Here is a 21,054-nt window from a genome sequence, read left to right as displayed (position 1 = left end):
GGTCTAGTTCATAATTTTTCATAATTTACAGCTTTGCTGCATTTTTTGTTTATTGGTTCATTTTTATATGGGGACCGTACACAAAAAAAACATGATTTAAGCCGAAGACCAACCTTGTTTACATTAGGTTAACACTTTTAACTCTGGCAATACATAGAAATTATGATTTAGCCTACATGATACATACATACAGTATCGGTAGGCTACAATTTTGAAAAAAGTCTCTTTTTATTTGAAAAGATTTATTTGATCAGAAATACAGAAGAAAAAAAATATGAATATTGTAAAATTATTACAATTCAAAATAACAGTTTTTCTATTTGAATAGGCTATACTTTAAAATATGATTTATTTTTGTGACACAAAGCTGAATCTTCAGCATCATTACTCCAGTCTTCAGTGTCACGTGATCTTTCAGAAATCATTCTAATATGATCATTTATTATCAATGTTGGAAACAGTTGTTGCCTAATATTTTTTTGGGATACTTTTTTCAGGATTCAGTGATGAATAAAAAGTTAAAAAGAACAGCATTTTTTTCTAAATATATATATTTATAACAATATAGACCTTTAATAGATCAATTTGACACATCCTTACTGAATAAAAGTATTAATTTCTTTCAAAAAAGAAAAAAAATACTAAATCCAAGCTTTTGAACGTTAGTATAAAAATATTTATATTTTAAATAAATGCTGTTCTTTTGGTCACCAAAGAATCCTGGAAAAAAGTATCACAGCTTATAAAAAATATTAAGCAGCACAACTGTTTCTAACATTGATAATAAATCCTCATATTATACTGATTTCTGAAAGATCATGTGACACTGAAGACTGGAGTAATGATGCTGAAAATTCAGCTTTAATCACAGGAATAAATTACACTTTAAAATACATTCAAACAGAAGTTATTTTAAATTGTAATAATATTTCACATTACTGTTTGTTTTGTATTATTTATCAAATAAATTCAGTCTTGATGAGCAGAAAAGACTTTTCAAAAACAAAATCACACAGATCTCAAACGTTTGAACAGCTGTGTGTGTGTGTGTGTGTACACATTTTTTTCCCTTTAACTCGATAAGAACTGGAGTTTGCCCTCTCTTTGCACTAGTAAGATAACTCATATTGTTACAGAGCCGTAAGCAGTGACTGACCAAGAAGAGGTGGCATTAAATTAATGTTTAAATCTAAAGCATGTCGAAAAAATGAACACGTGACATTTGACAGTTCAAATACATGTAACATTTTATTTTGTTTTTGTAATAGCACAGCCAGGTCTCCCAAATGCTAGGTGGCGGTCATGTATTATAGCGTGGAGAGATCTGATTCATTTTTAGCGAATCGTTCGTTCGTTTCAGTGAAGTGAATCATTTCAGAGAAGTCCCGGCGTGGTATAAGAAAGGGTATTTGCCTTATATAAGTGAAAAAAATAAGTGCCGTAGTTAAATACCACGGCTTATTACCATATTTGTAAATACTTCATATTAATTATTTAAGAAGAACACTTCATACGAGTCGAGCAATTCACAGGAGCTTTGCGAATCGGTTCAAATGAATCATCAATGAACGACTCATTGGCGAATCGGACCTCATTAGTGCAGGAACACGAGTCAAAGCTGCTTGAAAACTCCTGCACATGTACTCTGATGTAAATAAGTAATATGATTAAAGCTCTTTTTAAAGCTTTTGAGGTCCGATGGAAATCCTACAGGCACAGATTTGTCCCCTGGATAGCTTTAAATCTGCAGAAAAACGAGAGGTATAGTTCAGTTTGTTCTCTGCTTCAGGTTTGGTCAACGACAGCCTTGTTCACTATTACCGCGTGTTTGTTATTCTCCCAGAACTCTTCGTCATGTGAAGGATCGATCCCAAGACAAGTTAATTCAGGATAAGGAGGTGTCCGAATCTCTCTTGTGTTTATTCACTGAACTGCTGAAAAATGATCTGGAGAATCAACGTGACCTGCTCCGGTTACTCCATAAATCTAAACAAAACATGTACAGTAATGTAGAGAGGGACACGCACGACGCTCCCTGTACTGTGATGTTGAATACTCTGGGCTTCGTGACCGAGCGGAAGTGCAGCTCACTGCAGCTCGCGGGGACCGGTGTGTTTGTCACGCGCGGGCGCGCGCAGAAAGGAAGTATCGTGGCGATGTATCCAGGTATTCTTTATATGACGTCATGTGTCAATGTAACACTTCAGTTCGGAAACATTCCAGACATCTTATTTAAATAATAACAAAATAACGACATTCCAGACATCTTATTTAAATAATAACAAAATAACGACATTCCAGACATCTTATTTAAATAATAACAAAATAACGACATTCCAGACATCTTATTTAAATAATAACAAAATACTTAGATTGACGACATTCCAGAGTTTTTTTTTGTTTCTTTTTTTGTTTTAAACATTTTTTTTATCTTTAACTTTTTAAAAGAAAGAGTATATATATATATATATATATATATATATATGTGTGTGTGTGTAAATTATATATATGTTTTTCTATATATATATATATATATATAAATTATATATATGTTTATATATGTAAATTAAAATAGATGTGTATGTAAATTTTGTAATAATATTAAATATTTTAAAAACTGAATTCGTGACAATATATCGTTTTTTTTGTAGTGGTTAATACATGATTTCTCTTTTCAAATAATGTATAAATAATATTCTTTATACAATTTCATACTTATGATCGTGTCTTATAAAGTTATATTATTCTAGTTCTGTCCTTCAGTTTTCCTCTGTTATTAATATCTGAATGTATTATAATCCTATACTTCTGTCTGTTTTGATAATATTTTTTTTGTATACATTTTTTTTTTTTACCATACTTTTTTATTTTACCATATGTTTATTTTGATGTTCTTCTTTCACAGGAACGATCTATCAGGCAGATGAGCCGATCTTTTTTCAGTCAATCAGAAATCCATTTGTATTCAGATGCATAGATGGGGTTTTGATTGATGGCAATGACAAAGCCATGTCCAAGATGGTGTTCCGGTGAGCGCTTGTGCATTCAAGCATGAAAACAACATGTAGACATTGAAAAAGGCCATAATAGGTCTCATTTAATGCTTTCACTCACGGTGCATTATGAAGTGCAAAACATAAAGACACAAGTTAAATGTTGACTGGTGAAAACAGGTCGTGTAGTGGACGGGACAGGTTGGGTCCCTTCAGTTTGAGTGACAGCTCCTGGTTAACGCCTCATCCCGTGAACCCTCTGGCTGTGGGACAGTATGTCAACAACTGCTCTAATGGTCAGTCAGATTACAATCAGAAGTTTTACTGTACACAGTTATTAAAGGATTAGTTCACTTTCAAAAAAACTTTTGCTGATAATTTACTCACCAAGATGTCATCCAAGATGTCCATGTCTTTCTTTCTTCAGTCGAAAAGAAATGTAGGTTTTTGAGGAAAACATTCCAGGCTTTTTCTACACAGAATGGACTTCAATGGCAATCATCTATCCCAATGTTCAGAAGAAGGTTCACATGTCCGTCTCAATGCAGCTTCAAAGTCTCGACACGATCCCAGTCGAGAACTAAGGGTCTTATCCAGCGAAACGATCGGTTATTTAAAAAAAAAAAGATACTTTTTAACCACAATTGTTCGTCTTGTGCTGGTCTTGCGACGCTCCACGCATTACGTCATCACGTTGGAAAGCTCACGATTTAAAAAATATATAATAATTAGGGATGCATAACGATTAATCGTTTGCAGAATAAAAGTTTTTGTTTACATCATATATGTGTGTGTACTGTGTAAAATAATTATGTTCTTATAAATACACACACATGCATGTATATATTTAAAAAATATTTACATGTTTATATACATTTTTATATTTAAATATAATTTATATTATATATAATTATAAATTTATAAAATAATTATAAATACTTAATATATAAATAGATTTTTTTCTTAAAATTATACATGCATGTTTGTATATTTATATATACATAATTATTATAAACAATACACACACATATATGATGTAAACAAAAACTTTTATTCTGCAAACGATTAATTGCGATTAAATGTTATGCATCCCTAATAATAATAATGAATTAAAACAAAGATGTCGTGACGATTTTGAAGTTGGAGGTGAAAATGAGAGTTTTTATATAAAAAAAAATTACATTGAAAATGACCGATCGCTCCGCTAGATAAGACCCTTATTTCTCGACTGGGATCGTGTCGAGACTTTGAAGCTGCATTGAGACTAGTCTCGCGTAGCCAGACCTTCAGACTGACGACTGAAGGTCTGGAATTCATAGCAGCTTTCTTTGGCCAAGGCCCCCCATAAGGCCGTTTGACCGACATGTCAAACAACCAATTACGGTTCGTTTCGTTCAGCGTCACGTTTCGGGGCGTGGAAATGTCCCCACAACAACAGACCGGCGTGCAACAAGTCTCCACGAAGTGCCTCAAACAAAACTCCTGGACATCTCTTAAAGAGTCTATGCCGTGAACCTCGCATACTTTCTACGTTTAGCTGATCTTAATAAATACTCATTGTCACTCATGTAAACACAACAGTTTTTCTTCCGCAATCACACGTCTGCGCTTTGTTTCCCGGCGGACCGAAAATAAACGCGACACTCGCGCCCCCCGGAAATCCGATAAAATTCAACCAATCAGATGACGACTTTGACATTCCTGAAGTGTTTCCAGTTGAGTGTACCATATGCATCAGACGTTTAGCCAACGCTCCGTGGGCGTGATGTCTGAAGCTACATTGAGACGGACATTTGAACCTTCTTCTGAACATTGGGAGAGATGGGTGCCATTGAAGTCCATTCTGTGTAGAAAAATCCTGGAATGTTTTCCTCAAAAAACAAAATTTATTTTCGACTGAAGAAAGAAAGACATGGACATCTTGGATGACATCGGAGTGAGTAAATTATCAGCAAAAAATTTTTTTGAAAGTGAACTAATCCTTTAAAGAGAATACCTTTGAGAATAATCTGTCTTGTTATCCACAGAGAAAGCGGCGAATGTCTGCTATCAGGAATTCGACGTGCCGGATGGATTTCCTCTTGAGCTCCGTCAGTTCCTGCCGAATGTTAAATACAGAGCGGACACTCAGAGGCAAGACCGAACATCTCATGAGCTCGTGTTATTATGACATTCTGGCACTTTCTGAACATGTCATCTCGCTTTCTCTTTCAGACGTTTGCGCTGTGTTGTCCTCGTGTCACTGAGAGACATTAATCGTGGTGAAGAACTGTTCTCCAACTACTACACACTTGTGCATTAAATTTATTTTTTTTAAAGCTGATGTGTGTTTGTGTAAATATATATTTAAATTAAAACCTAAAATATTTATAGATATAGAAAGTATTTTTCTGTGAAAATAACCAAAAATCTGGTTAAAACTTTACCACGTCTAATTGGTTAACATTAATGCAATATTTACCATGAATCCAATATATTTTTACTGCATTTATTAACCTTTAATTTTAATTTAAAAAATTTAATAGTGCATTACCTAATGTTTACAGATACAACTTTTGATCATAAAATGTATTGGCAAATGTTCAAATTAATTAATGTAGTTAATTCAATTAAGCCTTATTTTAAAGTGTTTAAAATCTGCTCTAAAGTGTGTATTATTGCATTAGTGTTTAGTGCATAAGAAACATGAAGACATTTGTAACCAGGATCACAAAACAATCAGGCAAAAGAAAAAGAAAAGCCCTAATTTTATAAAAATCTGAACCTTAATTGATAGGTCTGTTATTTAAAAATTCATAATATGGTATTCTGGAAAATCCAGTGACATTTGAAGCATTTGACATACATGGATGTGTTATACGTTACCAAAAAATCCCCTGAAATCAATTCCAGGGCAGAAATATCCACTTTTATTAATGCTTTCAAAAGCAACTTGCAACACAAGCCACATAGTTATAATAAGAGCAATTTTTTCATGTTAATATTTCCACCAGTCTCAATGAAAGTGGAAAAACTTTCAGTAAGTTATGTCCTATTGTAAAAGAAAATCTGCTCTGAAAACTACATTTTTACTGAGATGTTTATTTACAATAAACTATTTAAAATGAAATACATCTGATGCTTACTGTGAACCCGGTTCCTCTCACCATGAAATCAGACAAAAAACACAAGAGGCAGTTAAACCTGAACATTTAGCTTGTTCTTTCAACAAATATACTTAAAACTGTGGCATATATCAGAGAAACTCAAATTTCCTCTACAGAGGACTAACAAAACCAAACCACATCAGTATCATGATGCAAATAATGCTTGAGGCACCAGATTTGTGAAGTACTTCGATAAACTCATCGACACGGTTATAATATCTCCAGAACTTTATTCCTGGAATGGTTTGCCAGTTAAGTACAACATAAAATACAAAATAAAAACCAACAAAACAAGAACAGTGTCTATGTACAAACATTAAGAATGATAAAATTTCCTTTTCCAATATTTAATTGCCATCTGATTGTCTATTTAACACTATAACTTTATTACAACAAAGTGTTGAAAAACCGAACTTTAACTAATAGCCCCCCCTCCCTTTCAAAAGCAGAAAAGTGAATGAAAACCAATTTTATATCAAACAAAATAAAGCGTAAAACATTCCAAAGGGAAGGTTTTTAAATGTACATTTTGTTCCCTGGAAGCAGACAACCATTACTACGTATTACGTAACAATTTCAATTAAGCTATTACTTTTTTCTTTTCTTTTTTTTATACAAACTTTGGACATAAATTACTGCACCAACACATTTTCCTAAAGCTCTTTTCATTTCTTGGTGGGACAGGAGAAATGAATTGCACAACCTACAGGATTGAATTTGGAGAATATTGTATTAAATGTATTTAAATTGATCAATACACATCCTTCAAGTATGTCAAGACAAAAAAAAATATGGAGAATTCTGTCCGTAGATACAAGGAAACACAATTTTACAGACAAAGCACAAGCCGTCCGAAAGATGACCGTCCTGGAAAACGTCCCATCGACCGGCTCCCGAAGCCCTTCGTACATCAGCGGAAGCGTTTTCCAGGGCGATTCAACATGCAAGTTTTGAATGAGGGTTAAGGCAACACTGCAAACCGGGCTTCTGCCTTAACCGCGACACATTCTTGTCATCGTACGAGTTCAGTAAATCCCTAAGATGCGATAATACTGTACATTCAGCTAGCGCCGCTACTCCCTGTGAAGACGACGAGTACAGAACGCTAACACACACTACACCCACTTGCAGCTGAGTGAATAAATAAATAAATAACTCTCTTCTTAAGCAAATCTCTGATGAGGAAACGAACGGTAAAGGAAGGCGAGAAGGCATTCTTGTGGCATACGCAGACTCAAAAACACAGAATTTAAGTCTTCAAGTTCAAATCTGTTTGCCAAGGAAAAAAAAAAAAAATGGGTATCTGTACATATTTACAAATTATTGCCATATACGAGTATGTAAAGTCAAACTCTGGAAAGAAAAAGAAAAAGCTGGAGGTTAGCGGGGCGACAAAAAAACGAACAAACCATGTCCATTTATGATACATTTAATCTGCAAGCGGTTCTTGATGCATAGATAACGTCGGGTCAGTGCTTGCAGGCCTTTGTGAAGATCGGGTTGTTCTGAAGAAATGAAAGCAGGGATGATGAACAGAAATCATGTACAACTTTGCATAATTGGTTACTGAAGGGAAAAGACGTAAAACTGCGGGTGGATTCGGTTCCCGCCGTGAGAAGTTTCGAGAGTATCCCTGCAAATGTGTGTTTTTTTTTTTTTTTTTTAAATAAATAGCGCTCTTGAAATATCAAAACAAATGCTCTTGTACACATTCGAGAACAAGGAAACAAAAAAAACGACATGTGCCAGTAATTTCACTAAACAAAACGCTCATAATCGTGACCATAATGCAGTCCATTGCAATAAATACACCCAGCTGATCAAACGCCGCCTGATAAAGCAAGATTACAAAAGAAACTAATAAATATGCAAAGGAGAAGACGTACACATGTCAAAGCAGTGTTTTATAATACCTCCATAATCATTAGGAACTGTAATTAGGGCCTATGTGTTTGCTAGAACCACTTTAAATTGTTTGTTGGTTTGTTTGCAGTCTGTCAGAAAAGCAGAGAATCTCCCAGGGCCGACCGGAAAACACACCGACAAACTCTTTCGGGTTTTTGTGCTGAGTGAAGAGGACACCAAAATAAACAGAGCTGCTTCTTCATGGTGCAAAACCAAAGAAAAAGTGGTCTTGAGGAAAAGCCGTTCAGACGGCTGGATTGGTGAGCCGAGGCACCTGTAAACACTGATGGGTACCAGAGGAAAGGCTGACCCTTGAAGTTTGTGATGCGACGACTCCCGTCACAAGTTCAGTTTTCCACAGTATTCGGACGTAGACACATTTTATGACACTTCCAAAAAATTCAAGACTGGAAAATAAATGGCTGTATTAACTCTTGAGAAATCAAGATTCAGGTCTGTACAATTAGACATCACTGATGTCATAGTAAAAAAGAAAAAGAAAAAGAAAAAAAAGAATAAATCTGTACATATATACACACACGTATATAACCTGGAAACAAAATAAACCAATCAGGAGGAGGAATATCCCAGGAAGCGGCTATATACACTATGTTTGATTGCAGTAAGTCCCGTGAGGTGTGTGAGCCTTCACTCCGACTGCAGCGTCGTGTGCTGGTGTAGTGTGTGTGCGCCCATGTAGCTGCCGGCCTCGCCAAAGTCACTGACCGAAACCGCCATTTTGGCACTTGTGATATGATGCGTGCGGCCCTCGAAGTCCACGGCCATGCTCCTGCTGCCGACCGACACGTCGTTCATGAACGGTTCCGACAGACCCATCTTCAGGCGTTTGGCCGCGGGCCGATCGCAGTCCTCGCCGCACACGTTGATCTGGCCGAGGTCCGAGTGGTAGAAGCCGGTTTCCAGCAGATTGAGGCAGTCGCCGTCTCCGTTGCTGGAGTAGTTGAGCGGCTCTTCGTGACTCAGGGACCCGCGGTGCAGCCCGTCCAGCGGAGAGAAGTTGTAGGAGTCCAGACAGCTCACGTCTGACGGGTTACACACCGACGCCACCGTGCTCGTCAGCGCTGGAGAGAGAGGGAAATCGGTTATTTGAAGCATTATTATATAGTTGAGCGTTAATCTCTTATTTTCACCAAGCCTGCATGTATTTGAACAAAAACATAGGGTTACTTTTACCCCTTTTCCACCAGCAAGAACCAGGTGCTGGTTCAGAGCTATTGCCGGTTCGGAGTTGGTTCTACTGACGGGTCTTCTAAGAACCGGTTTGCCTTTCAACAGGCTAGAGCGCCACAACAGAGCCAGATCTTACGTCACTGTATTAGGGCTGAACGATACATCGAATTTTCATCGTCATCGCGATATGAACTCCCGCGATGAACACATCGCAACAGACAGCCTGACACGATGAATAATGCCTGGTTCAGATTAGCACTAACTTACACGTTTTTTAACTCCTAAAATCTTGTCGTGGACAAGAAACATGTCAGACTACACGTTTCTTTCCGACCAGTCATCGCGTGCCGTCACACACACACATTCACTCGCAAACATTCACTCGCACGCACAGACACACAAACACACGCTCACTGTCCCTCGCTCGCTCACTCACGCACGCACACACACACACACACACACACACGCTCACTGGCGCACACACACACACACACACACACACGCTCACTGGCGCACACACACACACACACACTGTTGCACTCACTCACTCTCGCCTCGCTCACATATTCAACCCGTCGTGGAGGACCGTTAAAGAATTAAACATGCTATAGTCTTTCTGTCGTGAAGCATCGCAGACGCGACGTAGGTTGTCGCCCACTATGACACACTATACGAGATGAAACGATCGAATCTTGCGTCCCGACGCCGTTGTCGTTATTACGAATCTCCACGACACCCATACGTCAAACGGATCGTGCTAAAATCGTGTATTCTTAACCAGGCAGGTAATAAACGTTTGACCCATCACGCAAAGAACCTATTAAAGCACTAAGACATGGCAACAGTATAGTTAACAATCACATTTATCGCAAGTCATATCGTCATCGCAATATTAAACAATGTTATCGCACATCGCAGCTTTTCCTCATATCGTGCAGCCCTACACTGTATACATCTCATGTTGCCCAGCAACACTAGCGCGGCAGCACCAAACAAAAACACACCAGGCTTGTTCGAGATGGTTCGGCTTCTCGCAGATCGATCGCCGCATGACATCAGAGCACTGTGAAAGCGAACCAAAAGCACAAGGAGTCGTATGCTCTCCAAACACTCCCGGAGCTCTGATCGGTCCGCGCCGCTCCGATGCGTCTCGAACAAGTCTTACATCAACAATGGTGGTCGTTACTATTCATGCTCATGGCTTTGCGAAACTACATCGGCATCCAAACACGGCGAATCCAACGCGTTCGTGCAGCTCGCCGTAACTTGCATAGACGGAGATTACAATCGAACTGCTATTAGCTCGATTAGCAGCTATTTTAAAAATGGCGGTCACAAGTTTCTGTTCGTCTTGTTGGTCACGGTAACCCCGCCCCCAGACCCTGACGCAAACGGTTCTTACTCTAGCCCAGCAATGTTTAGATGCTACTTAAGAACCATTTTTACTGGTTCGGAGCTGGTGCTTTGGTGGTCGAAAAACAAAGAACCGATTTGAAACTAGGCTCTGGCTCCGAACCAGCACCAGCTCTGCCTTGGTGGAGAAGAGGCATATTATGCTTTTTTACATTGAACTTTCTTTAGTGTGTAATGCTCTGTACAGCACTTTGATCAACCTTGGGTAAATGTGCTTTATACCGCCAATAAACAAAAAATGAATGAATGATGCAGTTTGAGCATGAAGAAGATCTGCAAAGCACTAAGTCCCTCCAGCGGGAGTTCTTCTCTATATCAGTGTCAGTGTTTCTGAACTCATGAAACGCCTCCATTGTAGTCTTGAGTTTCTTCAGGGAACAAACACGTCACAATATTCCTCATTTAAATCATTAATATGCAGAATAAAGGGGCGGGGCCTGGTTGAGTTAGTTAGTAGTGTGTTGAAACTCACTGTTATGGTAAGGGGCGGGACATTTCCCAAACACGATCAAAACGGTAGACCAATCACAACACACTGATCCAGCCGACCAATCAGAGCACATTGTGCTTTTCAGAAGGAGGGGCTTCATAGAGACAGGAACTAAAAAGAGCGTTAATGAGAGACTGGGAAGAGAGAGCTGCAACTGTCAAGTATGGGAAAAATCATGTTTTCTGAAAATTCAAACATGAAAGCCTATTCTAGTAGAGCTTACTCTCAGTTTTCTATTTAAATATATTTTAAAATTAAATTTATTCCTGTGATCAAAGCTGAATTTTCAGCATCATAACTCCAGTCTTCAGTGTCACATGATCCTTCAGAAATCACTCTAATGTGATGATTTGCTGCTCAGGAAACATTTCTGATGTTATCAATGTCGTGCTGCCACCACTGCTATAATCTCAAAATGGATGATAAATGACCCAAAAGTAAAAGTATGTCTAAAAACATTATAATTTGGCTATACCGGAGAGGTCACTGGCTGTGATGGAGTTGAGAAGGTTGAGTTGTTGTTCGGTTGGAGGCTCAATCCTGCCGCTGCTACTGGAACACACAGAAGCAGATCCGTCCACCAGACCCTCGGCCTCATCCACCAACCGGTCCATCAGATCCCTGCAGGAGAGAGGAGAGAAACATCAGCCTTCAACATCCACATTTAATCACTTAGCAGACGCTTTTATCCAAAGCCACTTACAAATGAGGGGAGCAATAGAAGCAATTAAACTAATAGGACAACAATATGCAAGTGCTGTGACCTGAACTTCAAAGTTCATGAGCATGAGACAGATTTATTCGGCTTGCTTATAAACATCTATTACGATGCATCAGGTTCACACTAGGGCTGGGCGATATGGCAACAATATCATATCACGATTTTTTTCAGAAAAATCACGATTCACGATTTTATCACGATTCTTTTTCCTGTTGGTTTTACTTTTTTGCAAGTGACTGATCATTACAGACAAACTAATATCCCTATTTTAAAAACAAAGCCTTATAGGTACCAAATATAAAATAAAAAGAATGGCAGACATTTAGGCCAAAGTGGCGAAGATAAAAATCTTTGTCATTATTTTCTTTGTTATCAAAATTAAGAACAAAGATACACATTACACATACACACAACTTAATATACAAATGAAATAGTGCTTTGTTTTTTCAGCTACAGTAGGTGTATTTAACAACATTGAAGAAAGTAATTAAATGAACAAATATGAAAATAAAACACAACATAGACTTCACTGTATAAATTATATTGATTCTTATTAAAGCTACTATTAAAGTTCTCAGTCAAGAGCAGTGTGTGATTTCCTCTTTGTGTTTTGTTGTTTTATTAACGTTAAAGGGATAGTTCTCCCAAAAATTTAAATTGTCATCATTTACTCTCTCAAGTTTTAAACCTGAATAAGTTTTTCTTCTGTTGAAAATAAAAGTTATTTGGAAGAATGTGGGTAGCCAAACAGTTAATAGTGACTTCCATAGTAGGCTATATTTTTTTTCCCTACTATGGAAGTCAATAGGTCCAGTTGGGACCGGCAACTGTTTGGTTACCCACATTCTTCAAAATATCTTCTTTTGTGTTCAGCACAAGAAATTAATACAGGTTTAGAACAACATTAGAGTGAGTAAATAATGACAGAATTTTTATTTTTGGGTGAACTATCCCTTAAAGGACAAGCAGCAGCATGTTTACTATTAGGCTACTGTCGCTTTAAGACCAGCATGCAACGCGTCTAATATACACGCATTTGACAAGCAGATTTCTCTGTTCGCTTTCACTTTAGACATAACCAACATTGTTTATGTAAACCTTGCGTGTATTTGACAGTGTTAGCACGCAATAAAACTTGAAAGATAACTTGGTCCAGTAACCAGGCGCTGTTAGACAGGCTTTTAGTGTATGTGCGCTTCGGGTGTTTGCGCTCAGAAAAGCACTCGTTAGAACAGCGTATCAGCAGCGAATGACATGTTTAACCAGCAAGGCTTTAAAGCACATGCAAATAATGAACTTTTGTGAACTGCAGTGTCCCGTTCCTCTACGTTAACATTTGATGTGAATATACGTCGCGCTGTACAGTATGTTGAGACGGAAGCGACAGAACTGCAACTGATAGAATGCACGATACTACGATATTTCTTCAAAAGCAGATCGCGGAGACATTTTAATCGTCCACGATCAAAAACCGTGATATCGCACACCCCTAGTTCACACTGAACATTTTATCGTCCACTGAGCAGAAGATCATTGCAGAACTCACGTAACACCAGGATAACTGCTGAACTTCTTCTTCCCAAATCGGTTTTGCTGGACGAAAAAGTCAAATCGCTCTGACTTCTTCCACATATAGTAAAACGCTACACACTCTGCCACCGTCCGTGTGTTGACCTTGAAAATAAACAAAGAAAAGTTACCACATAACTTAATAATCAAGCATTACTTGGTGCAATATGATGCAAAACATTTCACGAATACTCATTTCAATTACATTATAGCCTGACATTTTTTAACCAACCAAATCCTAAAGGATAAATCAGGGCCCATCCTATAATATCATTTATAATACAACTTCTGAATATTCATAATATTTGGACTTAGAAATAGAAATGCGTGTATACAATATGTTAATGGAATTTCATGCGTTTAATATGAGTGGCATCAGATTTATTTAAATCCTTCCTCAAATTTAAAGATCTAAGACAACCTTGTTTAGGATGAAAAAAAAAAAAAACCCGCATAAGACACCATCTTACTTTGTGTTTCTGAATGAGGTGGAAGTTCTTCTCATACAACAGAAGAGCGTGTTCAAAATTTCGGCATTCTTCTTCCGACCACGGGAGCATCTCATCTAAAAAAAAATAGATTTTTAAAATCGTGTTTTATTTATTTCAACAACACTGCCATATAACAAAACAGTGGCATTATTTCCACTTACCCTTTAAGGATTTGTCATTGCTGCGATACCGTTCCAGAGCTTCCTGGACGTTGTAGTTACACTTCAAAAGCTCATATAAGGCCTGGAGAGAACAAACAGGTTTGTTAAGAAAAATGGATATATGGCTATGAGCAAAAAAATAAGGCTTAGAAAAACAAACGCACAAAAATGTATGTGTCTACAGTAAGACAATCAGCAGATGCTTTTTAAATGCATTTATCCTCAATCATATTAACAGCCTTCAACAGGAGGTAAACATTAACAAAGAATTATAGCAATGCAAAGAGAAAACGTTACTAGAGCCATAGACATTATATGGACAAGATCCCCACAATATTCAGCTCAACTTATGCGTGTGGTTATATCCCTGTAAAGCCTGATGTAAGATCTCGAAATTATCAACATGATGTATTATAGGCAGATATAGAGGGATGACTTATATTAATATGCATTTTAAGTAACTAGTTATACTGTTTTAAAGGCGTTTTTTTCTGGTGGGGTATTAATGTATATTTGCAGATGGTAAATGAGAAGTATGACAGGTATTATCAGTGTCTAATGTATGGACCTGTAAAATAAAAAATAAAAATATATATATACTGTTATAAAGATCTCATTTAAAACTTTCAGAACTTCATCTTAATTATCCATATAAATATAAGCATCTGCACAGCACTATTCAGAACTGTCATAGTTAACAGCCCATCAAGTTTAATGACTGTGTTTGGGTTGTATAAAAATATTGATTGTGATATTCACCTGTTCATTGTCTTTGACCAGAGAACATTTGCCATCTCCGTCCATCTTTCCATCCGCTCTCAGAGCGTCCTGCAGGAAGCTTTTGACTTTAGACTCGGGCAACATGTCCGGCTGCCACAGCAGCTGATCTTCCTCTGCATACACTGAACAACAAAATACAGGACAACACATTCATTTGAGAGGAACTGTGAAAAAAAAACATCTCAAATGAACAATCAGTTGACTCAATCATCAGAATGTTTTTTCAAATAATAAAAAAGTTATCTTTCATCAATCTAATATTATCTACATCTCCAAAACATCTTTTATTCTTGCTTAAAAACAATGCGGACGACAGATTTCTGTGACATTTTTAACCAATCAAATCCCAACCAATATTATTTTGCACAGAAAACTATTTCACTAACAGGGTTTTTCCTGCACTGAAAATATTTTGGCAGCAACCAAACTGAATCTTTAACACGCCAAAGATTTATTTGATCATTTAATGTGACGATACCTGCCGTTCTGCAGTACTCGAACGGCATTATCCACTTTGCATTATCAAATTTGATGGTATCCGGTGATAACTGGCTGCTTTAAAACGCTCCCATGAGTGTTTGTGTAAGTGCTGTGTGAAGATTGTCAAAGGTTTCTATTTAAAACGTGCTTTTGCAGTGCTGAGCGCGTGAATGCAATGGCCAATTAGGCATGTTTAAGTTAGTCAAAATCAGCTCAAAATCACAATCAAGAATCCTTTCATCATAACCAGCAAGGTATAATCACGATGTCAATAAGAGATTCACTGCACTTTGTAGACAGCTTTATTGATTATAACGGGAGTTTTCACAAGAGCGCAGCTTTGTGTACCTCGTGTGTAATTGACAACTTCAGTGACTAACTGCTCGCTTTGTGTATCTTAATACATGCATACAATGCTGCTAACTACGCAGTTTCTGGATTGACAACCATATTTAAATGCATGATTGAATCTGATTGACATATAGCAATGTAGTGTAAAATAGACCTGACACTTTTTCTATGTTGAGTTACTTTGTTGTTAATTTTATTACTAACTTAAATCAGTGACTTTTTACAGATAAATTTATATTTTTAAATATAAAATAGTTAAGCAATTTGTTTTTGATCCGTTCTGACAGTGACTTTTAAATTTCATAATAAATAGGATAAGTTAACATTACAAACTGTATCTTTGCATTTATTTAGGATTTATTGTCAGTACTGGGCTTGCCGTTCACATGAGTAGGGTCTATGTACTGTGTGTATGTGTGTGTGTGTGTGTGTGTGTGTGTGTGTGGATGACCATGTTCGTCCCAGGAAAAACACTGACTAAGACATACATGTATACAATATGTTCATGGCGATTTTTGGTTTATGTAAACACTGACCCAAATCTGTACTTGTTCTTGCTCACCTTTTTCCTGGTCATTATAACAGGTAAGGGCAGGAATTTCTGCCTGGTATTCAAATCCCACCATGATCTCCTGTGAAAGTAACAAAGTTTACAATATATACACTTATTTTCAACAGGTTTACAACTTTGTCTGACACACATAAGCGATAGGACACAACCCATTTTTAACTGCAAACTCTGAGACAGTAAAAAGCTATTTGGTACTGTAGACCACGTTTGACAAAGTTCCTCACCTTGCGAGAGTCTTCAGGGTTCAAACCATCATCCTCACCCTCAGATTCTTTGTCTCCATCATAAACCACATTAGCTAGAAAAGAACAATAAAAACTGAGCGTCACAGAAAATGAAATACTCAAATTAAACCTGGAGAAAAGGCGACACTTTCATCAGTGATATTAAACACTGACAAACCAACATCTATGCGCTTACAGCGAAGAGTTCTGGGGAAGAAATCATTGGTTTCGTGTGACGTCACAGACGGTGTGAGGTCATCGGCAGAAGATTGTGTTTCTTCATCGTCTCCAGAGAGCAAGTCTTTAGCGATTTCTTCCTGTTACAAGACAAAAAGACATTAACAATGAGTTATTCATTGGATAAAGGAAGAAATAAATTTGAGTTATTTGAGTTAAAATTGAGTTATTCACATATTCTTATTCTTTGAGAACTTATTTACATTATGTGATGTTGTTTTTTAAGTTGTGTACATTTTGGAACTTTTTATTTAGAAAATAAAAAGGTTCTTTCTACACAGTCGAATGGAATGCAAAAACTTTAAAGCTCAATATCTCAAAACCAGTCAGAATGCAGATAGAACCTTATAATTCCAAGGGGACGATTTGTAAAAAAAAAATAAAAAAAGATATATACACATACTTTATCTAACGTCATGTCAGGCAGCTCATCGGTCAGCTCTACAGACGAGCTGTCCGCACTCGACCCTCCGACAGCGCTGTCTGCTGCTTCATATCTGTATAGCGCTAGCAGCTCTTCCAGCGGCATGTTCCCCTCCTGTGAGAAAAAGAGTTTTGCTTGAGATCCAATGGTTTATCACTGAAAATCACTCATACAACTACAGAACAATGCATAATATAGGATCACATCAGTAAAGGTTAATATTAAAGGTACAATTGTGTAATCAAATATCCAAAAATCACTTGCACAGTGTCAGTGTGATATATTTCCTGCAGTTGTGTACTTACAATATCCCAAAAGTTCCCAAAGATTTTTAATTTCAGAGAAATTCCAATTTTAAATAATTGGCCGTCCCGGACTCCCTGTTCACTCGTCGCCTGTCAATGACGTAATATCCGCGTTACCCCTGGTTCCCGCTCGTAGTACTGCCATAGTAACCATGGCGACAGACGTGGACAACTGCGTAGTGCGTAACGTCTAGCTGGACGATGTTGTTGTTTCGTTCAAACATTATGGACCATGGCAAGCAGACTTTGGGACAAAAGGAGAACTAAAACGAGGATCAATATCAGCGTGGCGTTTTCAAGATGCCGAGAGCTCCACGTCCGCGACTAACTTCGACATGAAAGAGACGTGCATGTACTTTATTAGACAGGTGAGAAAATGTACATAAAACTAATCAATGTTATATAGTTCAACATGATGAAATGTTAGAACATGATCTGCAAGTTATTCTAATGTTGATCTAGCTTACTGCTAGTCTCATATAGCCAAACAAACTAACACATAGAATAACATAACTTTCAACACACTCAAATGCAGTTTAGTATGATAGTGTAGAGCAAGTGAAGCAGCGCTGCGTTACTTCACAAGTTTAATTCATCTAAAAAAACTGACCTGTGTGAGTAATTCTGCACTTGCGGGTAGTTCGGTAGAATGAAATGTCCTTATTCCTTTATATCCGTGGGATTTACGTGTGGCGCTGATATCTGTCTCTTATTAGCAATCGCGCCCTGCTTCATACTACAGTCATGATTAAAACATCAATGTATTCAATCATCCATAAACATTATTAGATCCATCGGCTTGACGACAAGTTCCATAATTCCGCAGGAAATTGTGTCTCATCAAGCTACACCTTTGTTATTGTAAGAGGTTAGCGACCCCTAGCGGCGAAAAAAATTACATATTGTATATTTATCAGACATTATTATATGGATAAATGTACACAATGTGTTTTTATAATGTCAGCATGGTTTTAATTGTTACTTGCCACAATTAGGGACGCTAACAATTAATCAGCAATCGATTAATTGTCGAAAATTTAATTGATGAATCGTATCAATGGTCATCATTTGATGTAGTTTTTAAGAGCATGTGGCTCACATGCAGTGGACACACGAGGACAAATTAAGTGAACGCACCGTAGTTACATAGTCTAAATGTATTAATGGGTACGCCTCAATTAGATCCCAAGTTCAGAAGTCAGGGCACTGATGAAGTCCCACAATGCACCGTGAAAAACAGGGAGCATCAATGCTCCCTATGTTCTCTTAAAGGAAGTTCTGAAGCACGAAACTTAAATCACGTGAGCTAACTCGCTATATATATGACACTCGACAGATAAAAACGTAAAACGTCAGCACAAACATATATCGCTAGACAGATAATGAACATAATCTAGCTAATTTTTATAATTTATTTATGGCCGAAAGGTTGCACGTATATGTAACAAGCAAAGTATTTATCATAAAGTACTTTAAGTAACATAAGTAATTCAGCTCGTTCGAGATCACCTGCTCTACAAAATAAAAACATGATCTGCTATGGTTTACGATTGTTTCGCAAAGTTACAAACAATAACGTGGTGCAAAAGCATCATGTTTACACGTGCGACGGTGGCGCTTTTTCATACAAAAACTTGCTAGAGTCTGGTCTCTAACTGAAACAAATATGCTTGTTGTATTCTGCTAGCTGAGACCTATCAACGATATATGACAATGATTTTACAGATCACATTTTTGTGTAAAGCATTTTTTTTCACACTAGGAAAATAGAGCACTTCTAATAAATTAAGTGATGGTCATATTCCAAACGAGTCAAGTCTAAACGACACCTATTTGGTTAAGCAACATGATAACTAGGTAGGTTAACGATTAATACATTAATTGATCATTGAAAATTTATTTTAATTGACATCCTTACCCACAATATAAAAATGATCATCCCTAAATGAGAGCGAAATGTGCGTTGGGCAAAGGAATGAAAGCAAACCTTTTCCAGATCCGCGATTTCTGAGCTCCTGCTTGACTCGCCATCCCTCATCTCCTCTTCCTCTAACGTACGTTCATCATCATAATCGTGCACCAGCATGTCCGCCGTCGGGTCAAAATCGTGATCTTCCGATGACAAAGAGCCAACTGTAAAGATCAAATTAATCTATAATTATTAAATGCAAATCTTAAATATTATTACATAAATGTAAAACATATTTAACCCAATTATACATTTATATGTATTACATGGATAAATAAATATATATACACACATATACAAATATTTTATTAATAATAGGAATTAATAATATTATTAAAAAGATTTAGAGGACAAATTACCTGGGCTTGTACTTCCCAAGGAAGCCTGAAATTACAAAGAGAAAATGTGAGGTTTGGGGAATTTACAGCATTATGAAGAACACTAGAAACATTTTGTTAAGGGAAGTTAACCATAGTAACCATCATTTCTACCAAATTACCACAGCTACAATTATTATTACTGTTGCAAACCCATATTAAACAGGCTATATGGGATTTACTTAAAAATGTGTAATAAGATTTCAGTCTTTTTTTTTTTTTTTTTTTGTCCTAAAAAATTACCACAATTGAACTATGGTAACACTCACTGTAAACTATAGTAACAGTAAATCGTTTGAATATAATATTAGGATGAATAGTAATTCATATATGAATAATGATAGCCTGCTCTGCACAGACCAATGAAGATGAATAAAACAATTATTGGTCAAATGTCATTGAATACAAAACAAATATATGAATGGACAAAAATCATTCCTTAATTTTTTTTTAATAAAACAGTTGAATCCTCATTCCTGTACTTTTTAAATCCGCAGTTTACATTAGAATATTACACACAGAGTCTGTGAGGGTCACTAACAAGCCAAATAAATAACCAATATTTATTCAGGTGTTCTGGGTCTCTTAAACTAAATACAGCTATGTTGAATTATAAATTATCACGTATTTTAATTTAAAATTAAACCCCAAAAAAATGTTTGATGTCGCCACTTCACAGCATCAATTCGGTACTGCAGCAATAGGGAAAAATCACTCAATTACTCTCTGAAATCACACAAAAGTATACAGACGAAAAAACGGCAATAATGAAGAAGTAAAAATATTTTTTTAAAGCGCAAAAAAAAAAAAAAAAAGCATTTTCAGTACTAACTAACCATCGCAGCGCGCTCGACGCTACTCGCAGCTCCGCTCAGTCAGATCTGACGCCCGCTCTGAACGCTCGACGCTAAAAGAGGCCGATCGACGTTTAAAACACTCGTTTTGACGGCCAATATCGCACGTATCTCCGTCAAACCACCCTCTATCCAAAGATAAGGCATAATTACACGTAATAAGATTTAGAAATCCCAAACTAATGTACTGTGGTCAAAGAAATTAGCGACAAAAATATGACGCCTTCCCCCAATTTTTCAACTTACCTCCGCCATCTTGGTACCTTTCGACTCTAAACTGGCTATACGACGGAGCCCGGATTGACGTTGCAAGCCAATCACGATAGACTATTTCTGCAGGTTGGCTCTGATTGGCTGACGCGTTTAATACGCACGACGAGCAGGGCACAGGATTGGCTGCTA

General features: G+C 37.0%; 2 protein-coding genes across 5 annotated transcripts; one reads left to right on the top strand and one right to left on the bottom strand.

Moving 5' to 3' along the window:
- The first annotated feature begins 1,361 nt into the window (after positions 1 to 1,361).
- setd9 (SET domain containing 9) lies at positions 1,362 to 5,342 on the top strand. Its single transcript, XM_079599166.1, has 6 exons — positions 1,362 to 1,761; positions 1,844 to 2,166; positions 2,906 to 3,029; positions 3,174 to 3,289; positions 5,021 to 5,126; positions 5,208 to 5,342. The coding sequence occupies exons 1-6, from the start codon at positions 1,664 to 1,666 to the stop codon at positions 5,293 to 5,295; spliced, it is 855 nt and encodes a 284-aa protein (XP_079455292.1). The 5' UTR covers positions 1,362 to 1,663; the 3' UTR covers positions 5,296 to 5,342.
- A 1,009-nt stretch (positions 5,343 to 6,351) lies between these two features.
- Positions 6,352 to 20,989, bottom strand: mier3a (mesoderm induction early response 1, family member 3 a). Of its 4 annotated transcripts, none has more exons than XM_079599148.1 (14): positions 20,899 to 20,959; positions 19,781 to 19,805; positions 19,440 to 19,585; positions 17,127 to 17,261; positions 16,683 to 16,803; positions 16,487 to 16,560; positions 16,254 to 16,323; positions 14,840 to 14,982; positions 14,081 to 14,162; positions 13,899 to 13,993; positions 13,406 to 13,533; positions 11,614 to 11,759; positions 11,121 to 11,249; positions 6,352 to 9,126 (listed from the first exon to the last, which is right to left on the bottom strand). In XM_079599148.1, the coding sequence occupies exons 1-14, from the start codon at positions 20,905 to 20,907 to the stop codon at positions 8,693 to 8,695; spliced, it is 1,737 nt and encodes a 578-aa protein (XP_079455274.1). In that variant the 5' UTR covers positions 20,908 to 20,959; the 3' UTR covers positions 6,352 to 8,692. The 4 variants fall into 4 exon arrangements, with proteins under 4 accessions (XP_079455274.1, XP_079455275.1, XP_079455276.1 ...); XM_079599149.1 differs by having other exon boundaries at positions 20,635 to 20,902; XM_079599150.1 differs by lacking the exon at positions 11,121 to 11,249 and having other exon boundaries at positions 6,354 to 9,126; positions 20,899 to 20,989.
- Between the last annotated feature and the right edge of the window lie 65 nt (positions 20,990 to 21,054).

The sequence above is a fragment of the Phoxinus phoxinus genome, assembly GCF_949152265.1.
Source record: "Phoxinus phoxinus genome assembly, chromosome: 23".
Classification (NCBI taxonomy): Eukaryota; Metazoa; Chordata; class Actinopteri; order Cypriniformes; family Leuciscidae; genus Phoxinus; species Phoxinus phoxinus.
The sequence above is the reverse complement of the archived record's forward strand: the minus strand, read 5'-3'. Positions and strand labels throughout refer to the sequence as shown.